General features: G+C 35.3%; 1 protein-coding gene across 1 annotated transcript in view; it reads right to left on the bottom strand.

Annotated features, from left to right (window-relative positions):
- Window positions 1-240: 240 nt before the first annotated feature.
- LOC121415473 (G-protein coupled receptor 54-like) overlaps window positions 241-24,184 on the bottom strand; it is a 31,010-nt gene continuing 7,066 nt past the window's right edge. Inside the window, exons 2-3 of the mRNA XM_041608675.1 lie at window positions 6,840-6,975; window positions 241-2,326 (exon numbers count right to left, since the gene is read on the bottom strand). Coding sequence (XP_041464609.1) covers window positions 1,713-2,326; window positions 6,840-6,975 — 750 coding nt within the window. The 3' untranslated portion in view covers window positions 241-1,712. The remainder of the gene's footprint in view (window positions 2,327-6,839; window positions 6,976-24,184) is intronic.

Below are 24,184 nucleotides of genomic sequence, written 5' to 3'. Positions count from 1 at the left end.
AATGGTTATCTATGTTTTAGTTATGAAAGTTATTTATAAGAATGCAACTCTTGAAAACTTTAAACAATAAACTGTAAAGTTATGAAGAATAACTAAAGTTTGAGTACCTTTGCATACGGGGTAATCATGGCATTCTAATCAGTTTAGAATATATGTACTTGGAACATTGGTAAACAAAATGGGCAGGAACGGACTTCTCTGAGATTCTTTTTCTGAGATGTTTTTATTTTTATTTCAGCATCATTTTACTGGCACCTACAGAGAAATTGTCATTCAATGCTAGCAACATAAAAAGTAAGAGAAACCCAAACTAAAGTGCGATAAACATCGGAACAGACATAGAATGCCCGCGTCATTTTTCAAGATCACTTTAACGGTGACATTTCATCCGAATAGCCGAGCACCCGTTGGGGGATATGGGTAATTTGAAGATGAAACGTTCGTTCGGGCGGTTGCGGAAGCGTCATCGGATTCCACCACTAGTGCTGCGATGCCACTATAAAATTAGGATGGTATCATGGAACGAGCGGACAATCGGCGATCCAGGCTTTGTAGGTTATCACTACCAGCAATCTTGCTAGTTTGTCAATCCATTAGCCAATCCGGTAACGATCCTACTGATGAGCTAAGATAAGTTATTGCTCCAAGTAAGATGGACAGAGGAGCTGTTTCTCTGTCTGATTCCGCCTTTGTTGTCCAGTCTGTTGTTTGAGACAACCGTCTCCGCCACAGGGAAGTAAATAGAGAACAGACAACGTGACGCAAAGCAGAAAATCTATTCCCTAGGGAAAAATTATACATTTCTCACAATGTTATTTTCCCAGTTTTCTAACACAACGACTGCAATAATGGCGCGTAATATCGGGGGATATCTTCATCTGCATTGTTCCGATGCATATTCTCATCTCTTGAATCACCAGTACACAAATAACGTAGCGTTCCCCCTTAAAAAGATTAGGTAAGTTAATCGCCCAACAGTAAGTTAGGAGGAAACGGAATCGGAACGATCATGGCACAATGCTTTCATACGTCATAGCTTTCATCACACATTTTCTTAAATGTCTTGTTTAACCATGTTAACAGTTAAGCTGTTAGAACGGAATCTGGACCCTGGTAGTGGAGTGTAAGACGCGTAGCCAAACCCTTGGAATCATCCTGTAAGTCATCTCAAGGCATAGTCCTAATAACTCTTACTTCAGGTTGTACTATGAACTAGAATTTACCACGTTAATTGCCTACTGTCCTCGCTTGACTTGCCAGCATCGTTCGTTTGATTGAAGTTTGATCTGAAATAGATAAGAGCATTGAGACGTCGTTTAGCTCTATTGTAGTCTTAGTTTCTTCACGCAGTCTTACTATTTGGCTTTTCCTCAATAGATTCAATCGTCTTACATTCTTCCAATCCTATATTTTCATCATCAGTCATTCTCCTCGACCTCTGGTGTTCGGCCATACTCTTCCAGCTCAATTCATGTCTCAGTACGAGCATTGAGATTCTAACATTCAGTGACCTTGTCAAAAAGCAGAATACCCTTTCTGTTCTTCGTTCTTACCCTATCCCCATCACAGTGTTTGATCTATGCCTACACGTCGACCAGGTCTGATACTGATAAACGCACCTACTGGTTTTGTCCATTCGAGATCCATCTACTTATGTTCTGTCATTATTTCTCTCTCCAGAAATAGGATTTTTCGGGGATTTTTTTAATAGCTCACAATTTAGTATCACAGGTGTTGACAGATGAGTACTCATTAAGGTACTTGCCTGCTTTTCTATAGCCGGAGTTTCCGGTCGGCTTCTCGTCTGTACTCTCCTCTGGCTCCACACAGAATGCAAATACCCGCTTGAAGTGTTTCTTGAAACTTGCCGTGGTAAACGCATATATAAATGGATTTACGCATGAATTTGCGTAGCTGAGACAGAGTGAGAAGAAGTGCAGACTGCCCAAGGTTATGGGATTCATGGACTGGGCGAGTTTGGAGTGAAAGTTGTTCCAAAGCAAAATACATTGTATGGGCAACCAGCAGACTGCAAAGAGCAGTACGACGATGAAAACCATACGGGTTATCTTGCGCTTCTGTCGTATGGATCTCTCGTGAGCCGCTGCACTCTCCGTTCCAGCGCTGGACTTCCTCCATACCATGAGAAGGATGTTAGCGTAGCAGACCAGGATTATGATGAGCGGTAGCAGGTACATGGAGATGAAGGAAAAGAGATAGTAGTACTTCTCGTTGGCGTTGTCAGGACCCATGGGCATGATGCACACGTTGGCCTCGACTTTGTACGTTTGGTATATCGCAACAGGAAGGTGGACGAGGAACGAAACTGAAAGAACAAAGGGAAATGATAAAAACGTGTTATTCTACATTTGAACAAAGAAAGAAAGGAAACGTTTAACAGCTCCATACTGAGACTGCACTACTTCGAAAGCTTGTTGTTTCATTCCAACCCTTTAAGTCTATACACAAGATAAACATGGCAAAAGAAACATAATATAGTCTCTTAGCTACATTGAAATGTGTATATATATTTGTTTATTGCTACTGCCACCTATTTCAGCGATGAATAATCGGACGTACTTAACAACCATTTTTTACTTTTTCTTATTGCATTAATGCTATCCGTAAGATCTGGTATCCACTTGTGTAATAATAGATTTACCTTGTTTACGTTTTTTTAAGAACAAATAAAACACGCGAAACTATATAAATATATAAACTACATGTGTGATGATGTGTGTGTGCGTGTGTGTATGTTGTACATGATTACAATAGGCTTACGAAGAATGGAAAAGTTTAAAATATTACAAAATAGCCACAATAAGAGTTGAACGAAGTACATTCGGAGAAGAGCGAGTAATTTATATATGTATATCTCGCCCCCAGGATATGCAGGGATAATCGAATTTCTCTCTATCTCAGGGGTAAGAAAAATATGCCATGAGGGAAATGTATGAAATCGGACGATACATTACAAAAATATGACAAATCAAGGATTTGAGACAAACAACCATCTGATATTATTACTTGAAAGTTACCCCCTGGTGGATAATGGTTGTAAATACTATGAAGTAAGAAAAAATGTTATCGGCTTAAATGGATATACACTAATCATTATTGAAACATAGAGAGAAAAGAGAAAAGATATTCGCGTCTTAATGTGCGTAAATTTTTTTGCTAACCGAGTGATAGATGTGTGGAACAGTCTCCCAGAAGATGTAGTTACTGCTTGTTTAGTGATTGCTTTTAAGAATAGACTGGATAAGCATTGGGAGAAGATTGCCTATGACTTTGAGTAATTTTCGTTTCTTGTGTGTTTCCATGGAATTTTTCACTGTCTACGATACCCCTGCCACCCCTCCATGCCAACATAAGTAGCTCATCTAATTTTGTCTGAAGGAGAGCAGCAATAGACATTTCTACTTTGATCGATGAACAGGCTTCGTCCTACCACATCGTTGGAGTAAAATAAACTAAACTAAACTAAACATTCACTATTAAAAAATTCATAGCATTGGACGATGTTATTATTATCATTCTGTGAAGCAGTCATTTGAAAGATAGTATTAAGATATCGTTAAGAATGTGAGATTCCAAGCCATTCCAATGGCAGTAAATCTGCACCCTTTGTTCATGTATAGGGTGTATCTGTAAATCATCATGGTCAAATTACATGTGAGTGGTATTTAAGTGAATCCCCATGGTATTTCATTACATGGTGTACTAGGAATCATAGGCGTCAAGTTCTAGTCCAAATTAAAGACAAACCTTCTTCTTTTTACAAACTTGACCGTTATCAAATCCCAAACAGTTAAACATAAAGAGGTCCTTCAACTGTATACATCGCCATTGTTTACATGGTTTAAGAATGGATTCCTTATATCATTTTAAGATATTACAAAACGACCCTGCTTGTATCGTATCTCCATGTTCCAGAGTGGAGAAAAAATTATAAATTAGTTAAAGGGCATTTATTATTCCTGTATAAGAATAAACGACTAAAAACAAGAAATGCACGAAAAAAAGAAAGAGAGACAGAGAGGGGGGGGGGGGGGGCGGAACGGTTTTCGTTACAAAGACACTTTCTTCATTCTTGAGTACTGTTTACGACGAGGAGTTCTTCTTTCATGCATCGACAAAACAAATAGATATAGGAAAAGCACATTACGTGTTCGATCAATGTAAAAATATAAAACCCCGTTGATTAACATATTGTTTTTACGCTATCATTGAGTAATCATCGATTTAGGCCTAGCGCACTGACTTTAGGCATTTAGTAACATCAGCTGGGTAAAAAATATGTGTTCCCTTTGTTTTTCTCACCTACCACGAGTACACGCACTCATGGGACATTATCTTTAATCCAAACGACAGACGATGTTATTCTTCCATTATTAATCGAATGTTTTGTTAAATGCTTTCTCATGAGTATTATACTTCCAGGTGGTTGCTCTAATCGCTGACAGCAGGAAGGGTGAATAGAAGTCTAGCAATTTCTTGTAGATTTATATCTAGTTGTAGACAAAGTTTAACGAACGCAATCTCAAAAAGAATAGAATGACAAATCGACTCATTTCACAAGAGCAACTTTGAAATTATAAAGAAATTGAATGATGTTATTCTTCAATTATACATATTATTTTAGTTAAAAATACACCAGAATCATACCAAACGGTTTGGAAGAGTGCGTTCTTTCATAATGCTATTGACAATTTTCAATGTCTTTTTTATTCGCTTGATATATAATAATATATTCCCTTGATAAAATTTCGTGTCATTATCTGAACATTACGGCATATTCAATTTGAAAATGTGTGTGTTTGTTCGGGAGTGCAAGATTTCTTGTGCGTAAGAATCCCGTATTTGACTTTGAGAAAGCAAATTTTGATGCATTTTTTATATAAAAAGAAATAACGTTTTCAAAGCTATAAATTGCCAATAGCAGCATAATCTTGGCCATTATGCAAAATAATTTCGGCGCGATTGCTTAAGTTAGAGTGTAATTGCATAAATCATTCATGGCGTCTGAAACGTCTGTCGAGTTGTAAGGTAATGATTTGAGGCTTCAGGGTTCTCGTCTCCATATTTCACCGTGTTTTGACTCGTGATATAGGTACTTGAACAGTGAGTGAGGCATTATCGAGGGTTTGCATCATTTACAATTAAAATCTCGATGGAATACGAGAACAATCTAGTCTTTTAACATAATGGCATCCTGCCAATTATTCCTCTTACATGACGGGATGTCACATTTTAAATCATGGAACCAAGAAATTATAGACTATAGTCTATTGCAGTTATCATCGCGCTCCTGATTACGATATCCTTGCGATTTAAGGAAGGGTAGAACGGAAGACTGAACGGGTGGAATAAGAAAACTATTCACCTGTTCCTGAAGACTAGATGTTATTTTTTATGACGCAGTGTGTGCTTGCTCGAGGATCTGCATTTATGTACCCTTAATAAACACTTCCCTTGTGGTATCGTAACACTCGATAGAGTGAAGGAAAATTGCAAAATCAAAAGAATTTTGAAAGACAAATGCTTTCATTTTGAGTTCCTCCTCCTACTTTCGTCTATTTATATATATACATGAAGCTATCCTCAAAGTTTTGAAATAAGCAACATTCATGTTACAAAAACATACACATTAGTGTATGAATAAATGACATGTAGTATGCTTATGTGCGTCGGAGTGATGGCGTGTTGGATGTGTTGGTGGATATTATATTTTCTTTCTCACCTTTCATTCCCCTCTTAATTTATTTCATTTTTACTTCTCTACATCTTTTCTTCACTCTACCTTCCCATTCATAGCCTTGTTCTTGGTTAAACCTGTGGCGAAATCTCCTCGACCTTATGCATAATATTTCATGTCTAAATCTTATATGAGGTTTTACGGTGCCATTATAGCAATATTTTGACGGAATCTGGAATATTTGGCGCTCAAGTTATAGTAATGTTTTGTATCCCCATAATTGGAAAAGTAAGTACATTAGCTCAATTAAAGGGACGCTCCGGGCAGAAGATATTTGTATCTCAATAAATAGAGTCAAATTTACAGAGCAAAATGCTGAAAATTTAATCAAAATCGGATTACAAATAACAAAGTTATCATGGTTAATGAATTCTAAAGATTTGTATCATTCCGGTGAAACAGGTATATGCATGTCTTTATGAATATTCATTAGGTGTGCTGATCAGATCATATCATATCATACCCCCACTTATAATCTGTTAACAAATTTTCGGCAATTTACTATATCCCCACTTGCTCTTTTGTATTTTGTTATATGAAATTAGGTTTATTCAATCATTTTCTACCAAGAACTACAGCAATTGAAGAGACAAGTGATTAGGTGCAATATATATTTTTGATGCAACTTATTTACTCACAATGGAGACACAACATTTACACATTTCTGAAAAATTGAAACAATTATGATTTCATACAATAACGTGAGACAAAAAGTAAAGTGGGGATGTGACATCATCAGCCCACGTAATGAATATTCATGAAGACACGGAATAAAGCAAATCTCTAAAATTCAATAACTTTGTTATTTGTTATCTGATTTTGATGAAATTTTCAAAAAAAATACCTCGCATCGCACAAAATAAAGTAATTCATATCCATCCCTTTGTTGGCTATTTGTCGAATATTATATATGAAATATGATGGCACATGATAATTACCTCTTTATGTTTGATATTCGTCTGGCCTTTAATTACGCTATATTTCTATTGCTTATGTTGTAATTATATTCTTTGAAACAACCTCGAAGAAAATTTCACTTGAAAGTGTAATATATTTTCAAACGTTATACTAAGATACTCACCGAGCCATATGGAAACGTTGATAAACACAGCCTTGTTAGTAGTTCTCGTAGTACGTGATTTGACTGCATGAACGATTAATATGTATCGATCAACAGACATAGCAGTAAGGGTAACACAGGTAGCTTGGACGGTAACCTGAAGAAGGTATCAACAAAAGAAAGAAAAAAAAGAAATTAAGTGAATATCGAATACTACAAGTAACCACAGCGAGGATCTTGAACTCTGGTTTCAAAGATCTTGTCCGGTATCCATGCAGTGTGCAACTACAGGGACTTCGAATGTTACAGTTAAGTACATTGCATGATGGCATATAAAGAGCTCTGTCCCGAACTTTTATTTATTTATTGAATTATCTATTTATTTATTTATTTACCTATTTATTTATTCATTTATTTACTCATTTTATTTATTTATTTGTTTTCTTTATTCTATATTGCAGGGTAGATTTGCTCAGTTAAGCAAAACTGCTTTCAAAAGGCGCCCTCCAGTTTAACAAATAACTCAACATTATAGCCATTCAATGTATTTAAAATATATTAAAGTAAAAGTAGAATACATAATATACATATAGAGTGAATCAACAAGTATCATGGAATCATTACTTCAAGTTATTCAGTGTAATTCCAGTGTACCGGTAATATATTTTTTTTGATTAACCTTATTTCCCCTTCAAACTTTCATCAAGCAAAGTATACATACATATATATATACATATATATATATATATATTATATTATTTTTTTTTACAAACTAGTGCCAGATACCAATGATGAGGTCCCCATAAATTCAATTTATTCATTTAATTTATATGTGGAATATTTCGTTTTGGTTACATAATTATGAAATTATTGTTGAAATTCCTTTGCTTAAAATTATCTAGCTGTCTAATAAAGTGATGATCATGATTGCTATCCAACGATTCACAGCGTACGCAGTGCAGCAGCTTATCACGAGCGGAGTGCCACAATGGAATGCCACGAGAACTAACCATCAGGCTTAATTGGCTGAGAGGGGAATTACCCCTAAAATATGTTTGTATCAGATGGAATGCTGTAATTAAACAATGAAAAAAATATCATAATGAAAGATATGTTCAACATATTTCGTAGATTTCAAAACCCTTTGCTTTTAGGACTTAGAAGCGAATATGTCTGAGAGTGTGTGTATGCTTGCATGAATATGGGACAGATAGATGGATACATATAAATAGATGATAGATAAATAGATAAATAGATAAATTGATAGATAGGGAGAGAGGGGGAGGCAGAAGGAGAGAGGGGTAATAAAAGTAAGGTACACTTGCAACGAGTACCGACTTTGGACTGAAGCTGCTGAAGCCAAGCGGTATCACGGTTATCATGGTTTTAATTCGATCCTAATATCAAGGAAGTCCGTATACCGAAAGAGATGGCTCAAGAGAGAGTGATTACAAATATAGGTCTTCACGTATTCGCACAGTATTTGTTCCAAATGGTAATCATAACCACGAACAACCCCTTGAATCGATATCAATCAAACCATTTCGCACGCGACCAGAGAACAAGCTATTCAACGATAAAATAATGTCGATATATCGAGCTTACATCCAGACACCTTTTATGCAAAGACTCATCATCGCGCGCAGGTCTCAAGCAACGCATTTTAATGGTTACTACTGGTCAATCATTCAAATCAGATGCCCACCCAAGAATGACCTTAATTGGTCACTAGATTTTTTTGTTGCTTGACCATTACTCTTGCTTTACAGGGCCCATGTCTGAATCTTATGTTCAAAAGTAAAAAGTAATTGTCATACACTAGTGTGAACTAAAAGCGTTCTATTAGTTTTCTGTATATAATGTTAATCTTTATTTCCATCACCCTAAAACTATCATTTGCTAGTTAATTGAATCTGAGATTCAACTTACTTCTTTCATTCGTCTAGCTACCATTTGAGGTGAAAATAGTAATCCAATACTTATTTATACTGCTTTAAAACACCATCAATTTAGACCAATGTATACACTTAGCACAAAGACGGTTGGTCCATTACCTTGATCCATTTGACCATGCTACACTGTAAAAACTGCGATGTTAAAACTGACACCAATTGGTGTTTATAGAGGACCACACCCTGAGGTGTTAAAATTACACCCTAGAGATTAAACATAACACCAAAGAGCGTAAATGTAACAACAAAAGGTGTTGTAAAAATAACACCACCCATTTAACACTGGTGTAAAATAACTGGCGTGGTCCTCTATGTACACCGGTTAACACCACAGTGTTTGCTGTGTATGGCAAAAATATTTTATTTTTTGCGAATCTACGGCTTAGCCCCAAAAATTATATTAGTTCAGGGTTAAGAGTACAAATTCTGTGTTACGTATACATGCTGGGTAAAGAAAATATAGATATAGATATACACAACAATTTTTTATTGTCATTTAGCTTGCAACCGTTTTATGCCTAATAATATGTAAGAAACAGGCATAAAATATGAATCACGAGAAGTGATATTGAAATTATGATCTTTTGAGACGCTTAAAAATATGAATGCATTTTTCGAGGATATAAAAGCCAGTTCAGTCTGCTCAATTTCATATCCTAAGAAAAATCTTAACAAAGATGGTAAGGTTTGCAAATTAAAACTTTTGTAATAACACATATAATCGTTCGGTATAGCAATTGCCGGGTCAAAGATCTTTATGTCTATTATTATATTTACATTTATTGATTTGCCAGTTTGGGTCCAAACTCGGGACCTCTTGATACTGTCATGCTTCACACAGCGAACAATTCAATAAAGATGATTACCCTTTTGTTTGAGAGATTCATATTGTATAAAACATGCTTTATCTATTTAAGCCCAGACAATTCTTTTGTGGGGTTCACTTTTGAATCAGGCCCTTTTTCATAAAAAGAAACCTTCAAGAGATCACAAAATCTGACTAGGAAAGAGAGAAATGAAAAATAAATGAGGAAATCCAACAGAAGGGGGAGGGCATGGTCATTAAAGAGAGTGGGAGTGGGGCAAGCAAGTAAAAGAATAAGACGAGTTATGAAGTACAAGATGGTCCTCACAAATTTTCATTTTCCAAGGGGCAACCCCCAGGAACCAATAAACAATATTGTGCTAAGAAAAAAAAATCAATTAAAGACTACTTTTTATGGATGTTAGGAAAATAAGAGAAATCGAACAATCGTTAGAATAGCCAATGTAAATTATTTCCCCCCTCATTTCCTGCACCAAACTAATGCAAGTGCTTGTTCAACGGATTTCAGGCGGCTCAAGTTTTATCACGTCTTCGGTCAGCATTTCATTATTTATTTAAGAAAGGATTTAAGGTCTTCTCTTTTAGGTTTATATCAACATCACTGCACATGACTTGAACGACAAAAGGAAATATCTTACACACATGCAAGACATCCAAAGCATCATGGCCATTCTATAGTACGTCATACATGTCTATATGTGTCTAAAAGGGTTCTGATGCTTATGCTTAGACTAGGAATTATTTTGACATGTTTGAAACATAAGCAAAATCACAATGATCTGAATTTAAGTATTCTAATGGGTATGCGGAGGAACATATTGTGACACATTATAAAGTGTATAATAACATCTTTGCAACGATTATTATCATGTTATCATTATTGCATCTTACAGACATTATCATGCGTGACTCCTCATCGATTTGCATGCCATCTTAAACCATCAGAATCTAACAGTAAATTGCCATCTCGTCTATTACTTACTCGTCCACTGATCATATGGTCTACCTTCTTTTAGTCTAATGCCATTCCGCCAATCAACATTTCGTTTATGAGACGAACTTATGAGTGGACGAAATGGCAAATTAAACAGCATGTGGATAGTGGACGAATTGATGGTAGATCGAATGACGGTGGACGAGTTGGTATTTGGACGAATCGGCATTGGATCAATTGAAAATAAATCGACTTGCTCATCATACAGAGGGTGTAAATAAGAACGATATATTAAGTCCTTCACCCTCTGAGCAACCATATCCTCTCAAATTCATTACATGATGCCAAGAGGTCTCCTTTACACCATTCACCTTTACAAGTCCTCTGATTATTCGTCATAGACTCCCCTAAATCAGGATAGGTAGGCAATGAAGTAGAAACGTGACAAAACTGTGTCAAGTATGTTCCATTTGAATTTGGCGATTTTGTGTCTTCGGTACCTCACAAAATGATAACATACAACCTGGTATGACCTACAATTCAATGGTAGAGTCTCCTACAATTACCTGCACAGTTACTCCGTTGGGAAGTTTAATTACATTTACATCGTCTGCGTGAGAATAAAGCAGAGTTCTGTCACAAGTGGGAAATCAAATAGGCACGCGCGTCAAAAATCTCTGCTGAAATAATGCCGAAAAAACGAGATCAATTCATAACTCACCTTTTTGCCAATGGGACATGAACGTTGGCGGCAACTCAATAAAAATAAGGTCTGTTATGTCTTTGATTTTGCTTTATACGCTACGTTTCATCTGACAGGTTTGATATTTTGTATTTTCCACTTCAGCAAACCACTCCCTCATAGACTCAATTTATATTTGATGAAAGCCTGAAAATTTGATTTGTGTTAAGGCAGGACACGCGAATTTGTCTAGTTTATTGCCTTGCTCTCTCTTTCTGACTACATGTAAAAGTCATCTTCACTTCTTAGTTCATCTCTCCTTTTACATGACTTAATGCTGCCCAAATAGGGGTTAAACTGAAGATGCTTTTAAAAGAAAGACCTGAAAATATGAGGTGTGGATGAAAAGAAGACAGCCAATGAACCTCCGCAGATGTCATTTTAACTGTCTACAGGTTTTGAGTAAAAGCCCGTAAACGGAGGGAGGAAGCAACCTGCCTTGTGAGCGTATTATATGTAAGCTGTAATGTAAATCGATATCATGCAATAAAATAATAGCATATTGAAATAAAACAATAACCGCTTATGCAGACAAGCTAATCTTGTACTGAAATAGTGACATTATTCAAGTACATCAAATACACATTGAAGTATTGTTGAAAATATCTAACAATCATAATATCACAAGTCCGATGGAGAAGCTTTTGTAGTAAAATTTTATGTCTACGAATTGATGTCAAAATACTATTTACGAGAATAAGTCCCTGAAACCCCGAATGAGCAAAGCATAAGCTTAAAAAAGCTTTTGAATATATTGGAAAAACCATTTGATTGATAAAACGAAACGAACGAATATGAAATCAAAGCCCGATATTCATAATCATATAGATAGATTTTTCTATCCCAATCAAAACCGGAACACATTATAACATCGGTTAGTTAGATCTGGAATGGAGCTTCGTGATCAATTGTTATACTAAACTTTTTACGAAGTGTCTAGGTGTACTGATGAGGATATGATGGCATTTTCATAATTAAAAGACAAAAGTGAAGAAAAGTAATAATAGAAATAATAAACAATCATATACAGCTTTGATGCTTATATCACTGCAAAGAGGACATGGTGTGCTATAGGATGACTTATGATGATTTATTAATCTGCAACTTAGATAATGTTTTTGATGTTTAGATTGTTCATGTACATGCAAATATTTCTTTATATTGTACGAACATGTATTAAAACGGATGAGTTAATATGCAGCTCCATTAACACTGCATGAACCTGTCAATGAAGACAAGAATGTTGAGATCTTTAAACCTTTAAACAGGAACCACATTCTCCTTCCTCCTCCTCCTGTGCCCTTCCTTGTTTCAATCATGTCAATGGTCATCCAGAAAACACAGGGGACAAGCATGCTATGGTTACAAATAAATTACTGTAAAGAATCTAGGTGAGAGGTATCTTAAGTTCGATGATAGTCGTGTTGCTTCCCCCATTGAAGTGGATCTAATTACCAAGTACAAGTGTTATTGGTGACATGGGACACCCTTGTGGGACCCCCAGCGACTATCACTCAACGAACCGTCTATTTCTTTAACCAGTTCAACAGGTGAGCACACACTTTTAAGGCAGAAGTAATGAGATCTGTAGTAGTACATGAAGGCGGTTGTTTATGCACAGAAAGGAAGCAAGCATGTCCCCATGGCCGTTATAACAATGTTACCAGGGAGGAGAAGCCCAAAACTGACTATGTTTTGGATAATAACTGGGCATTTAGCAGCGCCGTGGGAGTATTTACGCTCGTTTGGGCTTCTACAAAATGAAATGACACAGAATACAGGACACGACTAATAAAATTTAACATAAAATCTTATTGTAGTTGTTCCTAACCATTGCCCCTTAGTTGTTAAATTTAGTTTAACGGTTAGGATTTAAAAAAAATAAAAGGGTAAGATGATGCTTGAAATTACTTTGAAAAAAGTCAACACGACATACGAGTCAAATTTTCACTCTAATCTTGTTGATTTTGTAAAATCAACACATATTTATCCATGCATGTGCAATTATTTTAATACACGTCTACGAACCTACTCAGTCTACATTGGAATTTATTATGATTTTAGGCACGAAATTGTGTCTAATATGACATCAGGGCACCGTCCTACAAAGAGTTACCATTGATCCAATCAATCGTAACTCTATTGAAATCGATCAGTATCATAATTTTTTCTACAGGGAAATATGAAAAATGTCCTTTGTAAGTAAAGGAGAACACACCAAATTGTCAAGAAATTAGTGAATTTATGGTTAGACATTCATATCTAAAAAAACTTTTGAACAAACATGCATTTTATATGTTGACTTTGCTGGGTTTCCATAGTTGCGATTGATCGGATCAATCGCAACTCTTTGTAAGACGGGCCCCTGACATGGTGGAAATAATATTTGCTAGATAATTAACTATAAAACGTCTTATGATTACCATGCAAGAATGTCAAGAACATTTAGTGAGGTTTAGGGATAATATCGCCTTGGTGAACGCAGGGATATTTGCTCTATTGGCCTGGGAGGGTCGTACTTTTGTTTTAAGTAAATAGAATTTTCAGGAAATAATTTCACGCATTAAATCCCATAACCGATGCTTACTCTAAAAGCAGTTTTTTGCATAAGAGAAGGAAAAAGATAAGATAGTGATCGTGATACCATTTCACGGGAGAGGAATTTCTTAATGGTATTTGATCATCGTTCAGGAAAATGTAAATTTGCACTGACAGTGAAAACCTCAATCAGATAATGGGATCTATTTTGTGCCTATAGTACGAAAAATAAACAAGGATGAGCATTGTGAGAAACCCAATCTGTTCTATATCATGTAATGTACTTCACTTGTGCGTGGAAATGCTTTTATCATCTACCTTCCTTTTTATAATGTTTCAACATGTTTTTCTAAATCATATAGTACGAAAAATTGCTATTTTGAATTATTCAGCGTGAATGTGGCGCTATGGCCAATGATCCTCTTCTACATGTATGTATAATATTTTAACTTAGGTGAAAGAAGAATATCAAACCTGCCAATCTTATCGTCATTCTAGTTGATCATACAGGTCATGATGTAAGGAGATCTTACCTTACATTCATGGATATTGGTACAAATCACAGTATTAAAAACTACGCAAACAAACAATATATTTATTTAAGGGGAAGAAATTTGCAAATAACGTTCAAGTTCATGTTCATGGCCCAGTGGATTAGTCTCCGGAATTTGAAACAGAGGGTCGTAGGTTCAAATCCCAGCCATAGCAAGGAATTCATCCAGAGTGCTGCACTCGACCCAGGTGAGGTAAATGGGTACCGGCAAGAAGTAATTCCCAAAAAGCTATGTGCACCTGAATAGATAGCCTAGCTTTGCGGGGTAATAATAGCAGGGGCCGCTGGGAGAACAGTTATAGGAACTGAAGTGGCTACCCTTGGTAACATATTATTATTAAGCTATCAGCATGATAGTCCTTCTTGAATTGGCACTGGAAAGATATGGGTAGGCTTATGGGTAATGGAAGTAATAGTCAAAATAAGCTCTTTAGATTGGGAAAATGATTACTGATATATTAAAATATATTCTAGTTGACGAACAATAACTTGTTGCTTTACATTTGAAAAATTCTGCTAAGTGGAATTCCTATAAATGTAATATATGGTAATATTATTCATTAAATCTAACATCGCAATAAAGATCTAAGTATATATGATTGACGTTTTCAACCTCAAGCAAAGGAGCTCATTGAGACCTCGAATAAGATCTCGGGGAGAATTTAGTTACCCCCTGGATGTAATATAAGAAAAGCCCTGAAGTATGGCGGAAATTGATTAATGCAGACACAGAAATGACAAGGTCATAATAGGAGATTACTCGACAATCTAAAGATGGAGACTTATCGTAATCTAAATGCTGTTAACTATGTTAACAGTAGAAAGAAAATTTTATAAATATATGTTAAGTCTCTAACAAATATATTCTTCAACAAAATAATCTTATTACTAATAATCAATCGTATCAGTCTTATGAATTCCGATGATTATGAAACGAACAATATATGTGAGGAAATATTAAATGTGAACTTTAAATGTTAGACTGCAGTTCGTTTTGACCTTGAGGTGGGCGTGTAATGGGAGGAAGTGGCTTTTAAATGAAGGAGAATTTACAAGACCAAATTCATGATGTGAATTCAAGGTACTTTGAAAAGGAGAGAATAACAAGACATGCCCATAATTCATATAATCTAACTAGCCGGGGTATAAAAATGATGAAGTGATGAAAAATATTTTATGAGACCAGAGATCTTTGAAGCTATTATTCGTTGGGATAACATTAAAGAAAAGATCGTTTCAAGCCCCAAGCAATACCAAGTAAATGTTGGTGCATTAAAATCAAAACAAAGAAATTATACAATGGTTTCAACAAGACAAGACATTATCATTGTCATATCATGTGGGGGATGGGGGTTAAAATGGACCACGAACCACATCTAAAGAATGAGTCATAAAAAATACACTTCGAAATCGCAAATTCAACTAGAAAATAAACCATGAACACAATCATGCTCTGCATTGCTTGATAGGTTATCCTATTCCTCATTTATTAATACATTTTTTTATGGTTAAACTTGGAAAATTGGGAGGTATTCGATTTGTGTCATAGTACTATAGTAATTACATAAGCATTAGTTTTCAATGAATCTTACTCAACTCTTGTATGATAACGAATTCAACGACATCTGGATTAAATGTAACATCGAAGTAGGGAATGCCTCCTGATTTGCCAATTACTTTATAAAAGTATGTAGAAAAAGTCTGCTTCGGCATCTAAGGAATAAAATAATCACCATTGGTTTAGTAAAATGCCCTTTTTACTTAACCAACTGTAAATGTATTTATGTAATGGTACATGTAATTGTGGTGAGTTTTTACCTGATTGCTACGAAAGCATGAATGCAAGCAACCAGAGGGCCGACGGTTTAAGGTTCTCTTCGAGGTACCTGGTAGTGAGGATTAATGCCTTACAAAAGGGCACTAGAGCACCAAGTGGGAATTGAACCCGGGTCACCGGAATTCGAAATCCTCCTCTACCGACTGAGCCATCGCGCCTCCTCATTAAGAAATGTATATACAGAGAGAGACAGACAGACAGAGAGATGTATATATATATATATATATATATATATATATATATATATATATATATATATATATATATATATATATATATAAATGTACATAAATTTAATGTTCACACAGAGTTTGTCATCAAATTGACAATGTATTAATGAAATAAGTTAAATCTATATAAGATATGAACGTACCCCTTATTTAGGGGCAGAAAGGGAAATTTGAATTTGAAAGGACCATTTAACACGGAAAAGAAATAAACTCAGAACATTTAATAATAAAAAGAATATAATACTCTCTGCTTAAATTGATAAGGGCTAGTTATGATGCTCGAAGAAATCACTCTAACATGAATATTCCACATGAAATTGGTGATTCTGTAGACGTATGCATTATTTTAGCTGAATATTATTGTCTTTGTCTAACAATGATGTTGAGCATATACAGTATACACACTCTAAAAACAAGAAATGTTAACTTAACATTTGAAAGGTTGGAGGAGTGACAACATTTTCTAAATGTTGCATTTACCACTTTAAGTGGTTCTACGCAACATTTAAGATGTTGGATTCAACTTTATACAAGGTTGGATTTAACATTTGGAAAAGGTTGTCACTCCTCAAACCTTTCAAAGGTTGATTTAACATTCGAATTTTTAGAGTGCATGTATACCGTGTTAATAACAAAACTATATCAATAAAACAAAAGAAAAGGGCATCGAAAAATGAAAAGTTGCAGAGGAACATATTACCCTGGGTAAAATTGAGGATATATTGAAATAACCTTTTCACTTTCACGAAATTGAAGATTAGATCATAAACAATGTTCATTTCTAGTCCAATTTCTCTCCCACGTTTACTTAATTGACCTCCAATCCAGTGTTTACAGGACCCATGCTCCAATCATAATTACTCAGGTCTAGGAAAATTCAGTGCGAATATATATGGTAGTCCTTGAAAGCTGAGTTCATATCAAGCAAAGGTCATACATCTCTCTGAACCTTCCCCTTCTCATTCAGTTCTTCTTCATCTTGTTCTTTCTTTTTGTTGTTGTTCTTCTTATCATTATTCTTCGTCGTCTTCTTTTTCTTTTTACTTCTTCTTCTTCATCGCCGTCTTATTCTTCTTCTTCTTTCTTCCTAATCTCCTCCTCCCCATTTTGTCGTCTCTTTCTCCCCAGCTTGCGCTTCATCTCTTCCTCTCGTCTCCATCATCTTTCTTGGTCTCCCTTTCCTTCTCCAACTTTTCTTTATGCTGATAATGATGAACTAGAACATGACATCTGAAATGCGATGATAAATAATGCCGTTTATTATTTTGTTGTCTTTAATTGTTGATTTATTCATTATTCATATTAATATTGTTTCTACTTTGGGACCATGTTTAGCAGATGAATCGCATGTGGGCAGATATTTCACGTCGTGAGTGTGATAAGATTAGATAACTGTTGTCGTAAGTCTATCTTCACACGGTTGTCACTTGGGAGTTCTTCAAAATATGGAGAACTTTTTGGAGGCAAAGGGAGTGGAAACGCGGTAAAGGTGGTCAAAATACGGGGGAGAATATGGCGTCACAGAGGGACAGGTGACATTTCTTACTTGTATAAATGACACGTCTCGCCCAGCTTCATGGCTCGCTAAAGACGAAAGATGGGTATTCCTTAGAGAGTGATAAGTAAAATCATGGTTAGATGCTTATTTTATAATGACAAACAGGCCCCGACACAATAAATGAAAAAAAAAGCGCACGGTGACAAATTAAAAGGAGTAGACTCAATGTCAACAGTTGCCGATATTCACTAATGATAGAAATTAAAACATGAAAATGGCTGGACTTCTTCTTCTTATTATTATTATATTCTTTCTTGTTTCTTCTTCTCTGTCGCTGCTGCTTCTTCTCCTCCTTCTTCTCCTTCACATTTTTCTTCATGGTAACGAATCATGCGACTTTTGTGATCGTGTGAAATATTGTAACAAAATGGTCGCAAGATCAATTGTGAAAGCCCATTTATACCCCCGCTCAACGATCATTTTCCTGTCTGGGCTAGTCGAATAGGGGTGAAACGTAGGTTGGCAGGTAAATGGATGTTAACATCTTTTTAGTTTTTTGTGAATGGGTCATACTTGAGCATTGTATTGACAATACAGAACAAAGGGAAATTACTTGACACGTTCCTAAGCTCCGTGTATTTAAGTTTTTGCAAAATTGATGTGCGAACCTTGAAAGACCCAAACATTATCCACCTGAAAAACAGAATTATTTAGATATCTATTTAAATGTTTGAGATAGAAAACTATATAAATGTGAAAGAGACGAATAGTGATGTCATTAGATTCAGGTTTTGGTGTGTTTTTTTGTAAGTGATAACGTATCACCAGTGGGCACTGATATTATGGGAAAAAGGGAAAGGACAATCTACTTAGAATCTGAAACGAAAAGCGGCACAAGAGACTAGGGGAGAGATGTATTTTTAAAAGAAGATACAAGAAAATAGGAAAGGATTGTCACTGAATTATTTATCTTGCGGACTGAGGATGGATTACATGGAGGAGTGTAACGGTAATATGGTCCCATTGGGAGGAGCGGTTAGGCTGTTTGCCGTAGAAGCGTCACCATATAATCCTCAACAACTTGACTTTCATGGATGAATGAGATTGAGAAAAACCATGGTTATTGGTTGTTGATCAGATCTACCGTCAAGATGAACTATCAAAAGAGAGAAACGGGTGGAGACAAAAAATATACAGACATAACTGGACTACTGTGAAGTACAATAGATAAAAGTAAAGTATAAGCGATGAAGGGAAAGAATGAAGCACATGGGTAATACAATCTTGGTGAAATTAAAATCAAAGGATATGGTCAAATTACATTATTGCTACAGGAAAAACAAAACAAAATTATAAGGCAAAGTAAGCGTGACATATAACGCATGATCGTAGAATATGAAATCAGAAAAATTTGTTTCAACGAGGCAGGTGCAAGACAATACTCTGTGGTATTCTGTTTCAACGAAATTTTCATGTGAAAAACATTGTGGTTGAGAAAAAAGATTTGAAAATGAAAATGGAATGGGAAGTTAGGCTTTGCCTATGCTTACATCTATATAGCAAGCTGAACAGATGAAGCTATTATTTAACATGAATGTTTTTATTTCATCTCTCAATGGGTAAAAAATGGTGGGGAATTCATATTTTAGATGTTTTTTTAATTGAATTGTACTGAGTATATTGTTAGTGTGTAAATTTGCCCAATTTTTACGTCTTGGTATAATGATAATATTGTATCTGTAATGGTTTTATACACTGTGGCATAATGGTCATGTGCACAGTGGTATAATGGTCTTGTGCTGTATCTGTAATGGTAATGTACACTGTGGTATAATGGTCTTGTGCTGTATCTGTAATGGTAATGTACACTGTGGTATAATGGTCTTGTGCTGTATCTGTAATGGTAATGTACACTGTGGTATAATGGTCTTGTGCTGTATCTGTAATGGTAATGTACACTGTGGTATAATGGTCTTGTGCTGTATCTGTAATGGTAATGTACACTGTGGTATAATGGTCTTGTGCTGTATCTGCAATGGTGATGTACGACATGCAATGCTTCCGAAAGAGTAGTCTTCTTGACACATTTCCTAAACATGTTAAAGAAAATAGTTTAAAAAGAGGGACAATAAATATATATTGTTAACCCTTCCCACGTTGGCTACGACACCTATATCTATTTTTTCCTTAATGAGGGTTTCAGCTTGATGATAAGTAAATTTTGTTTAAAAATATATTAGAGAAGAAAACAAAATGATAATGACGCCATATTTCATCCAGCGTATCTGCTGTAGTTAAAAAAGGTTCTCCCTGCTTCAAATAATGATAGGCTACCAGCGCTCGAGCAGAAAAAAACTTAAACAGAAAACCTTACAAATTTCCTGAACACAAAAGTCTATCATGGGCTAAATAGAATCAGGCATGTAGTTCAATTTACTCTTGCATTCAAGACAAGACCCTTTTACACTAGAAATTCAACCTCTTTCTCCAGCACTGGTTAACACACATTTCAACTACCCCAGGCATAAGATAAACTAAATACAATATGAAATTATCAATAATATGCTCACTTGGTTCAAAACTATTTAAATGATAGAAAACAAGTTGTATTTTCCAAAGGAAATCTATCTAATATTAAAAAGCTTTCTATTGGAGTACCACAGGGCAGTGTTCTGGCCCCCATCCTGTTCTTAATATATATTAATGATAAATCTGAATGTATTACTGAAGGAGCTTGCAGCATATTTGCTGATGGTGTAGTAGTATTTGCCTCTGACAGTAATTGGAAGATGTAACAAAGAAATTACAGAAAGATGTAAACGCCTTAAATGAACGGTATACCGAAATCGATTACGCATTAACACAAGCAAAACCAAAACTATACTAACTAAATCAAGATCATCCGATACATTGAATATATTCATGAATACTGGCTTGATTGAACAGGTAAAGTCTATACGGTATTTAGGCATTGTAATAGAGGAAAACCTGATGTGGAATGTTTTAGGCAAGTTGAGGAATGTAAATCGATTGCCTATAAGTTATACTTTTTAGGCAAGTTGAGGAATGCAAATTTAGTAAATGTAGTATTACCCAAACTTAACATATCCCATTCAAACAATCCTTAACTTGCCGGAACAGTAACTTGTAAAAACTCTCTGATGATATCCAGAAGGCCATTTCAGTTGAAAGTTTCAATTATCATTGTAAGACATTTTCTTTTTTGTTCGTATTTACTTGTAGTATTGTTATTATTAGCATGATTACCCAAGAATACACATCTTATTATTATTATCATTATTATTTTCCTATGTGACACTGCTTATTAGTATTAATATTGATACAATTCTTTAGATTGAGGCCTATTCCTGTTTTAACGTGATTTCATATGGATGTATAACACCTCTTTTTTCACTTCAATTCTTAATCTTGCTATAAGATAAATCTTTATTAGTTCCTTTTTTCTTTCTGATGTTTCACTTTTATCATAATTTGAATTTTAATTTTGCTGTACATAATTATTCCCAAATATTTATAATCTTTCATTTTAATGTGTCTATTTCCCTCTTTATGCAAGACCATTATATGAAACAGCATGCGAGCTGATTAATGTTATATCCTGTTAAAAGAAGTTTTAATGAATAAAGACCCCTTTCACACTAGAAAGTTGATCTTCAATTTTCACACTAATCCCATTTCACTATATTTTCACTATCATTCACCACCACTGTCTTACTTTCTCTATCTCACCTCGTCTTAATCTGTATTAATTTAAGACACGCATAAGTAAATGCTATTGTAATTCCACTGTGACATTATGGGCAGGTTAAAATTCTCCTTTAAGAAAGACGGAAATTAAAATACGGTCAGCGCACTCTTAAAAATGTTGGGCAACATACTGTCCACACAACAATTGGTTAAACCTTTATCAGATTCTGGATAGTTTTAAACCAATAATGTGAGCTTTGAGTGAAAACTACACAGTATTGGTTGAAAATACCCAGAGTTCGATAATTTTTTTAGTAGGCCTATTCGTTTTGCAGTCATCAGGCTGCCGTTTACGGACATGCTTGCTTTACATATATCTAAGCAAGACATAAATCATATCCACTTTACAAAACAGACTGAAAATCAACTAAATTGTCTTGGTCTAGACAGTTCCCGTATTTATTATGAAAAAATACAAATCAGGGCCCTCGTCTTACAAAGAGTTACGATTATTATTATCAACCTCAAGCATCCGGATATCTATCAATGTCTATTTTTTCCTCAGAACAATTGCAGAATGTTCTTTATAAACAAGGATAAACACACTCAGTTTTCAAGAAAATTGTGGATTTACGAATAAACATCATATCTAGAAAATGTCGAACAACTATACCTTTTAGATGATGAATTACTGGCTTTCCATAGTTGTGGTTGATTTGATCATTCGCAAATCTTTTTAAGGCGGGCCTTGTAGTTCTCTTGATTAGTGTCATTGAATCATGATGGTCTAACGTTTTCATCTTGATTTGTCAGGACCATTTTATTTGCGGAGAGGACGTAAAAAGCTCTAGACTTTTCTGTAGTCCAGAATTAAAAGGCTTTGACTATGTTTGTCACTAGTTTGACCATTCGTCACATAGTGCACAGTTTGGTTTGATGAGGTTTTTGGAAGCTGGTGAGGGCGTGTGTGGATAGAGCATGTGGTGGATGACTTGAATGACAGTACCTCTTTGCTCAAACCACAGTGTGGCTTAGAAAAGCCATGTTTGACAGGATTTTACAAAAATCTGGTAAGCATGGTTGTTCAAATTCTGGTTGTCGGAATAGCTGGTGTTATCATGCATAATTGTCTCGGGCAGTGGATGAATATAATAAGTCAGTGAAGCCGATAAAATTAAAACTGTATTTCCATCAGGGTGTCATCAAAATCCCGAAGTAGACTTTTATATTTAGGTAGGTGTACGACAAATATTCTTGTTTTCTCTTTTCATTCATTCATGCTGTCAGGCAGTTGTTAAATAGATATGGTCCATTTGCGATCAAACGCAACTCCAAAAATAAATCTTTATTTAATTCTCGACCAATAAAAACACACATGAAAGGAAATGTGATTGATTCGTTAAGTTCTTGTTGCAACAGGTATCAGGTGCGTGGAGGAGATCATAGTCAAGGATCCTCGTGACAACTTTGTGTGACAGTCTTCACAGAAGATAAATATATCTATTTCAGATCTGGCCCACCTGGCATGGTTTCGGGTTATATGATTAGTTATGGTATAGTGTTAAACACGGGGTTTAGAATTAAGAGCAGAGCAACTGTCGCTGCAGCAAATGTCATGGAACTGGTATAAATGGCTTCACATGCCCTTTTAACGTTCAGACGTAATTCAAACTACTACTACTACTACTACTACTACTGCTGCTGCTACTACTACTATTGCTACTACTACTACTACTACTACTACTACTACTACTACTACTACTACTTCTACTACTACTACTACTACTACTACTACTACTACTACTACTACTACTACTTCTACTACTACTACTACTACTACTACTACTACTACTACTACTACTACTACTACTACTACTACTACTACTTTTTTGTAATGGAATTAAAATTTGCATCCGGACAAGATTCATCGGACTTGGTATGCGTTACAAATTTAGAAGGAAACGGGCATTCATAGTTTTTGACCCGATCAATTAAAATTCATTTCACTATACTGGAAGGGCTTACTTATTGGCAATCTTTCTGATTTTACTTTCTACATGTATTTCTACACATCTCTTTTATTAACTAATTTCGTGTGAAAAGGAAAGATATCCAAAATGAATAAATAAACACTGAGGTCATGCTAATATTAGATTCATCGCCAAAACACCACAAAAATCGAAAAAAGTCGCGTAATAATGGTTTTTAGTCATCTATAACATCTTAAACTAACATGTGATTCCAAATAAGACAGCTTTCATTTCAATCGAAAGCCATCAGTGTATGTGCAATCACGCGTACTGGACAGGATAGCTACTGCAACACTCAATGTTTGATGTTCTACCATGCTGCATGCAAGTACATACTATAGCAGGATCTTTTAGTCAATAGATCTTATTATTGTCCATGCGCAATTTTCGTTTGGTCATGTGACTATAAAAGGTTTCGGATATTGCACATCAATCATCTGATCATTATATTTTTAAGATCAAACACACTTTTAAAGGAGCTATTAGCGAATTCCAAAATCAGTATGGATAGACATTAA

The sequence above is a fragment of the Lytechinus variegatus genome, chromosome 5 (assembly GCF_018143015.1).
Source record: "Lytechinus variegatus isolate NC3 chromosome 5, Lvar_3.0, whole genome shotgun sequence".
Classification (NCBI taxonomy): Eukaryota; Metazoa; Echinodermata; class Echinoidea; order Temnopleuroida; family Toxopneustidae; genus Lytechinus; species Lytechinus variegatus.
Note: the sequence above shows the minus strand (reverse complement) of the source record. Positions and strands in the feature narration are given on the sequence as shown.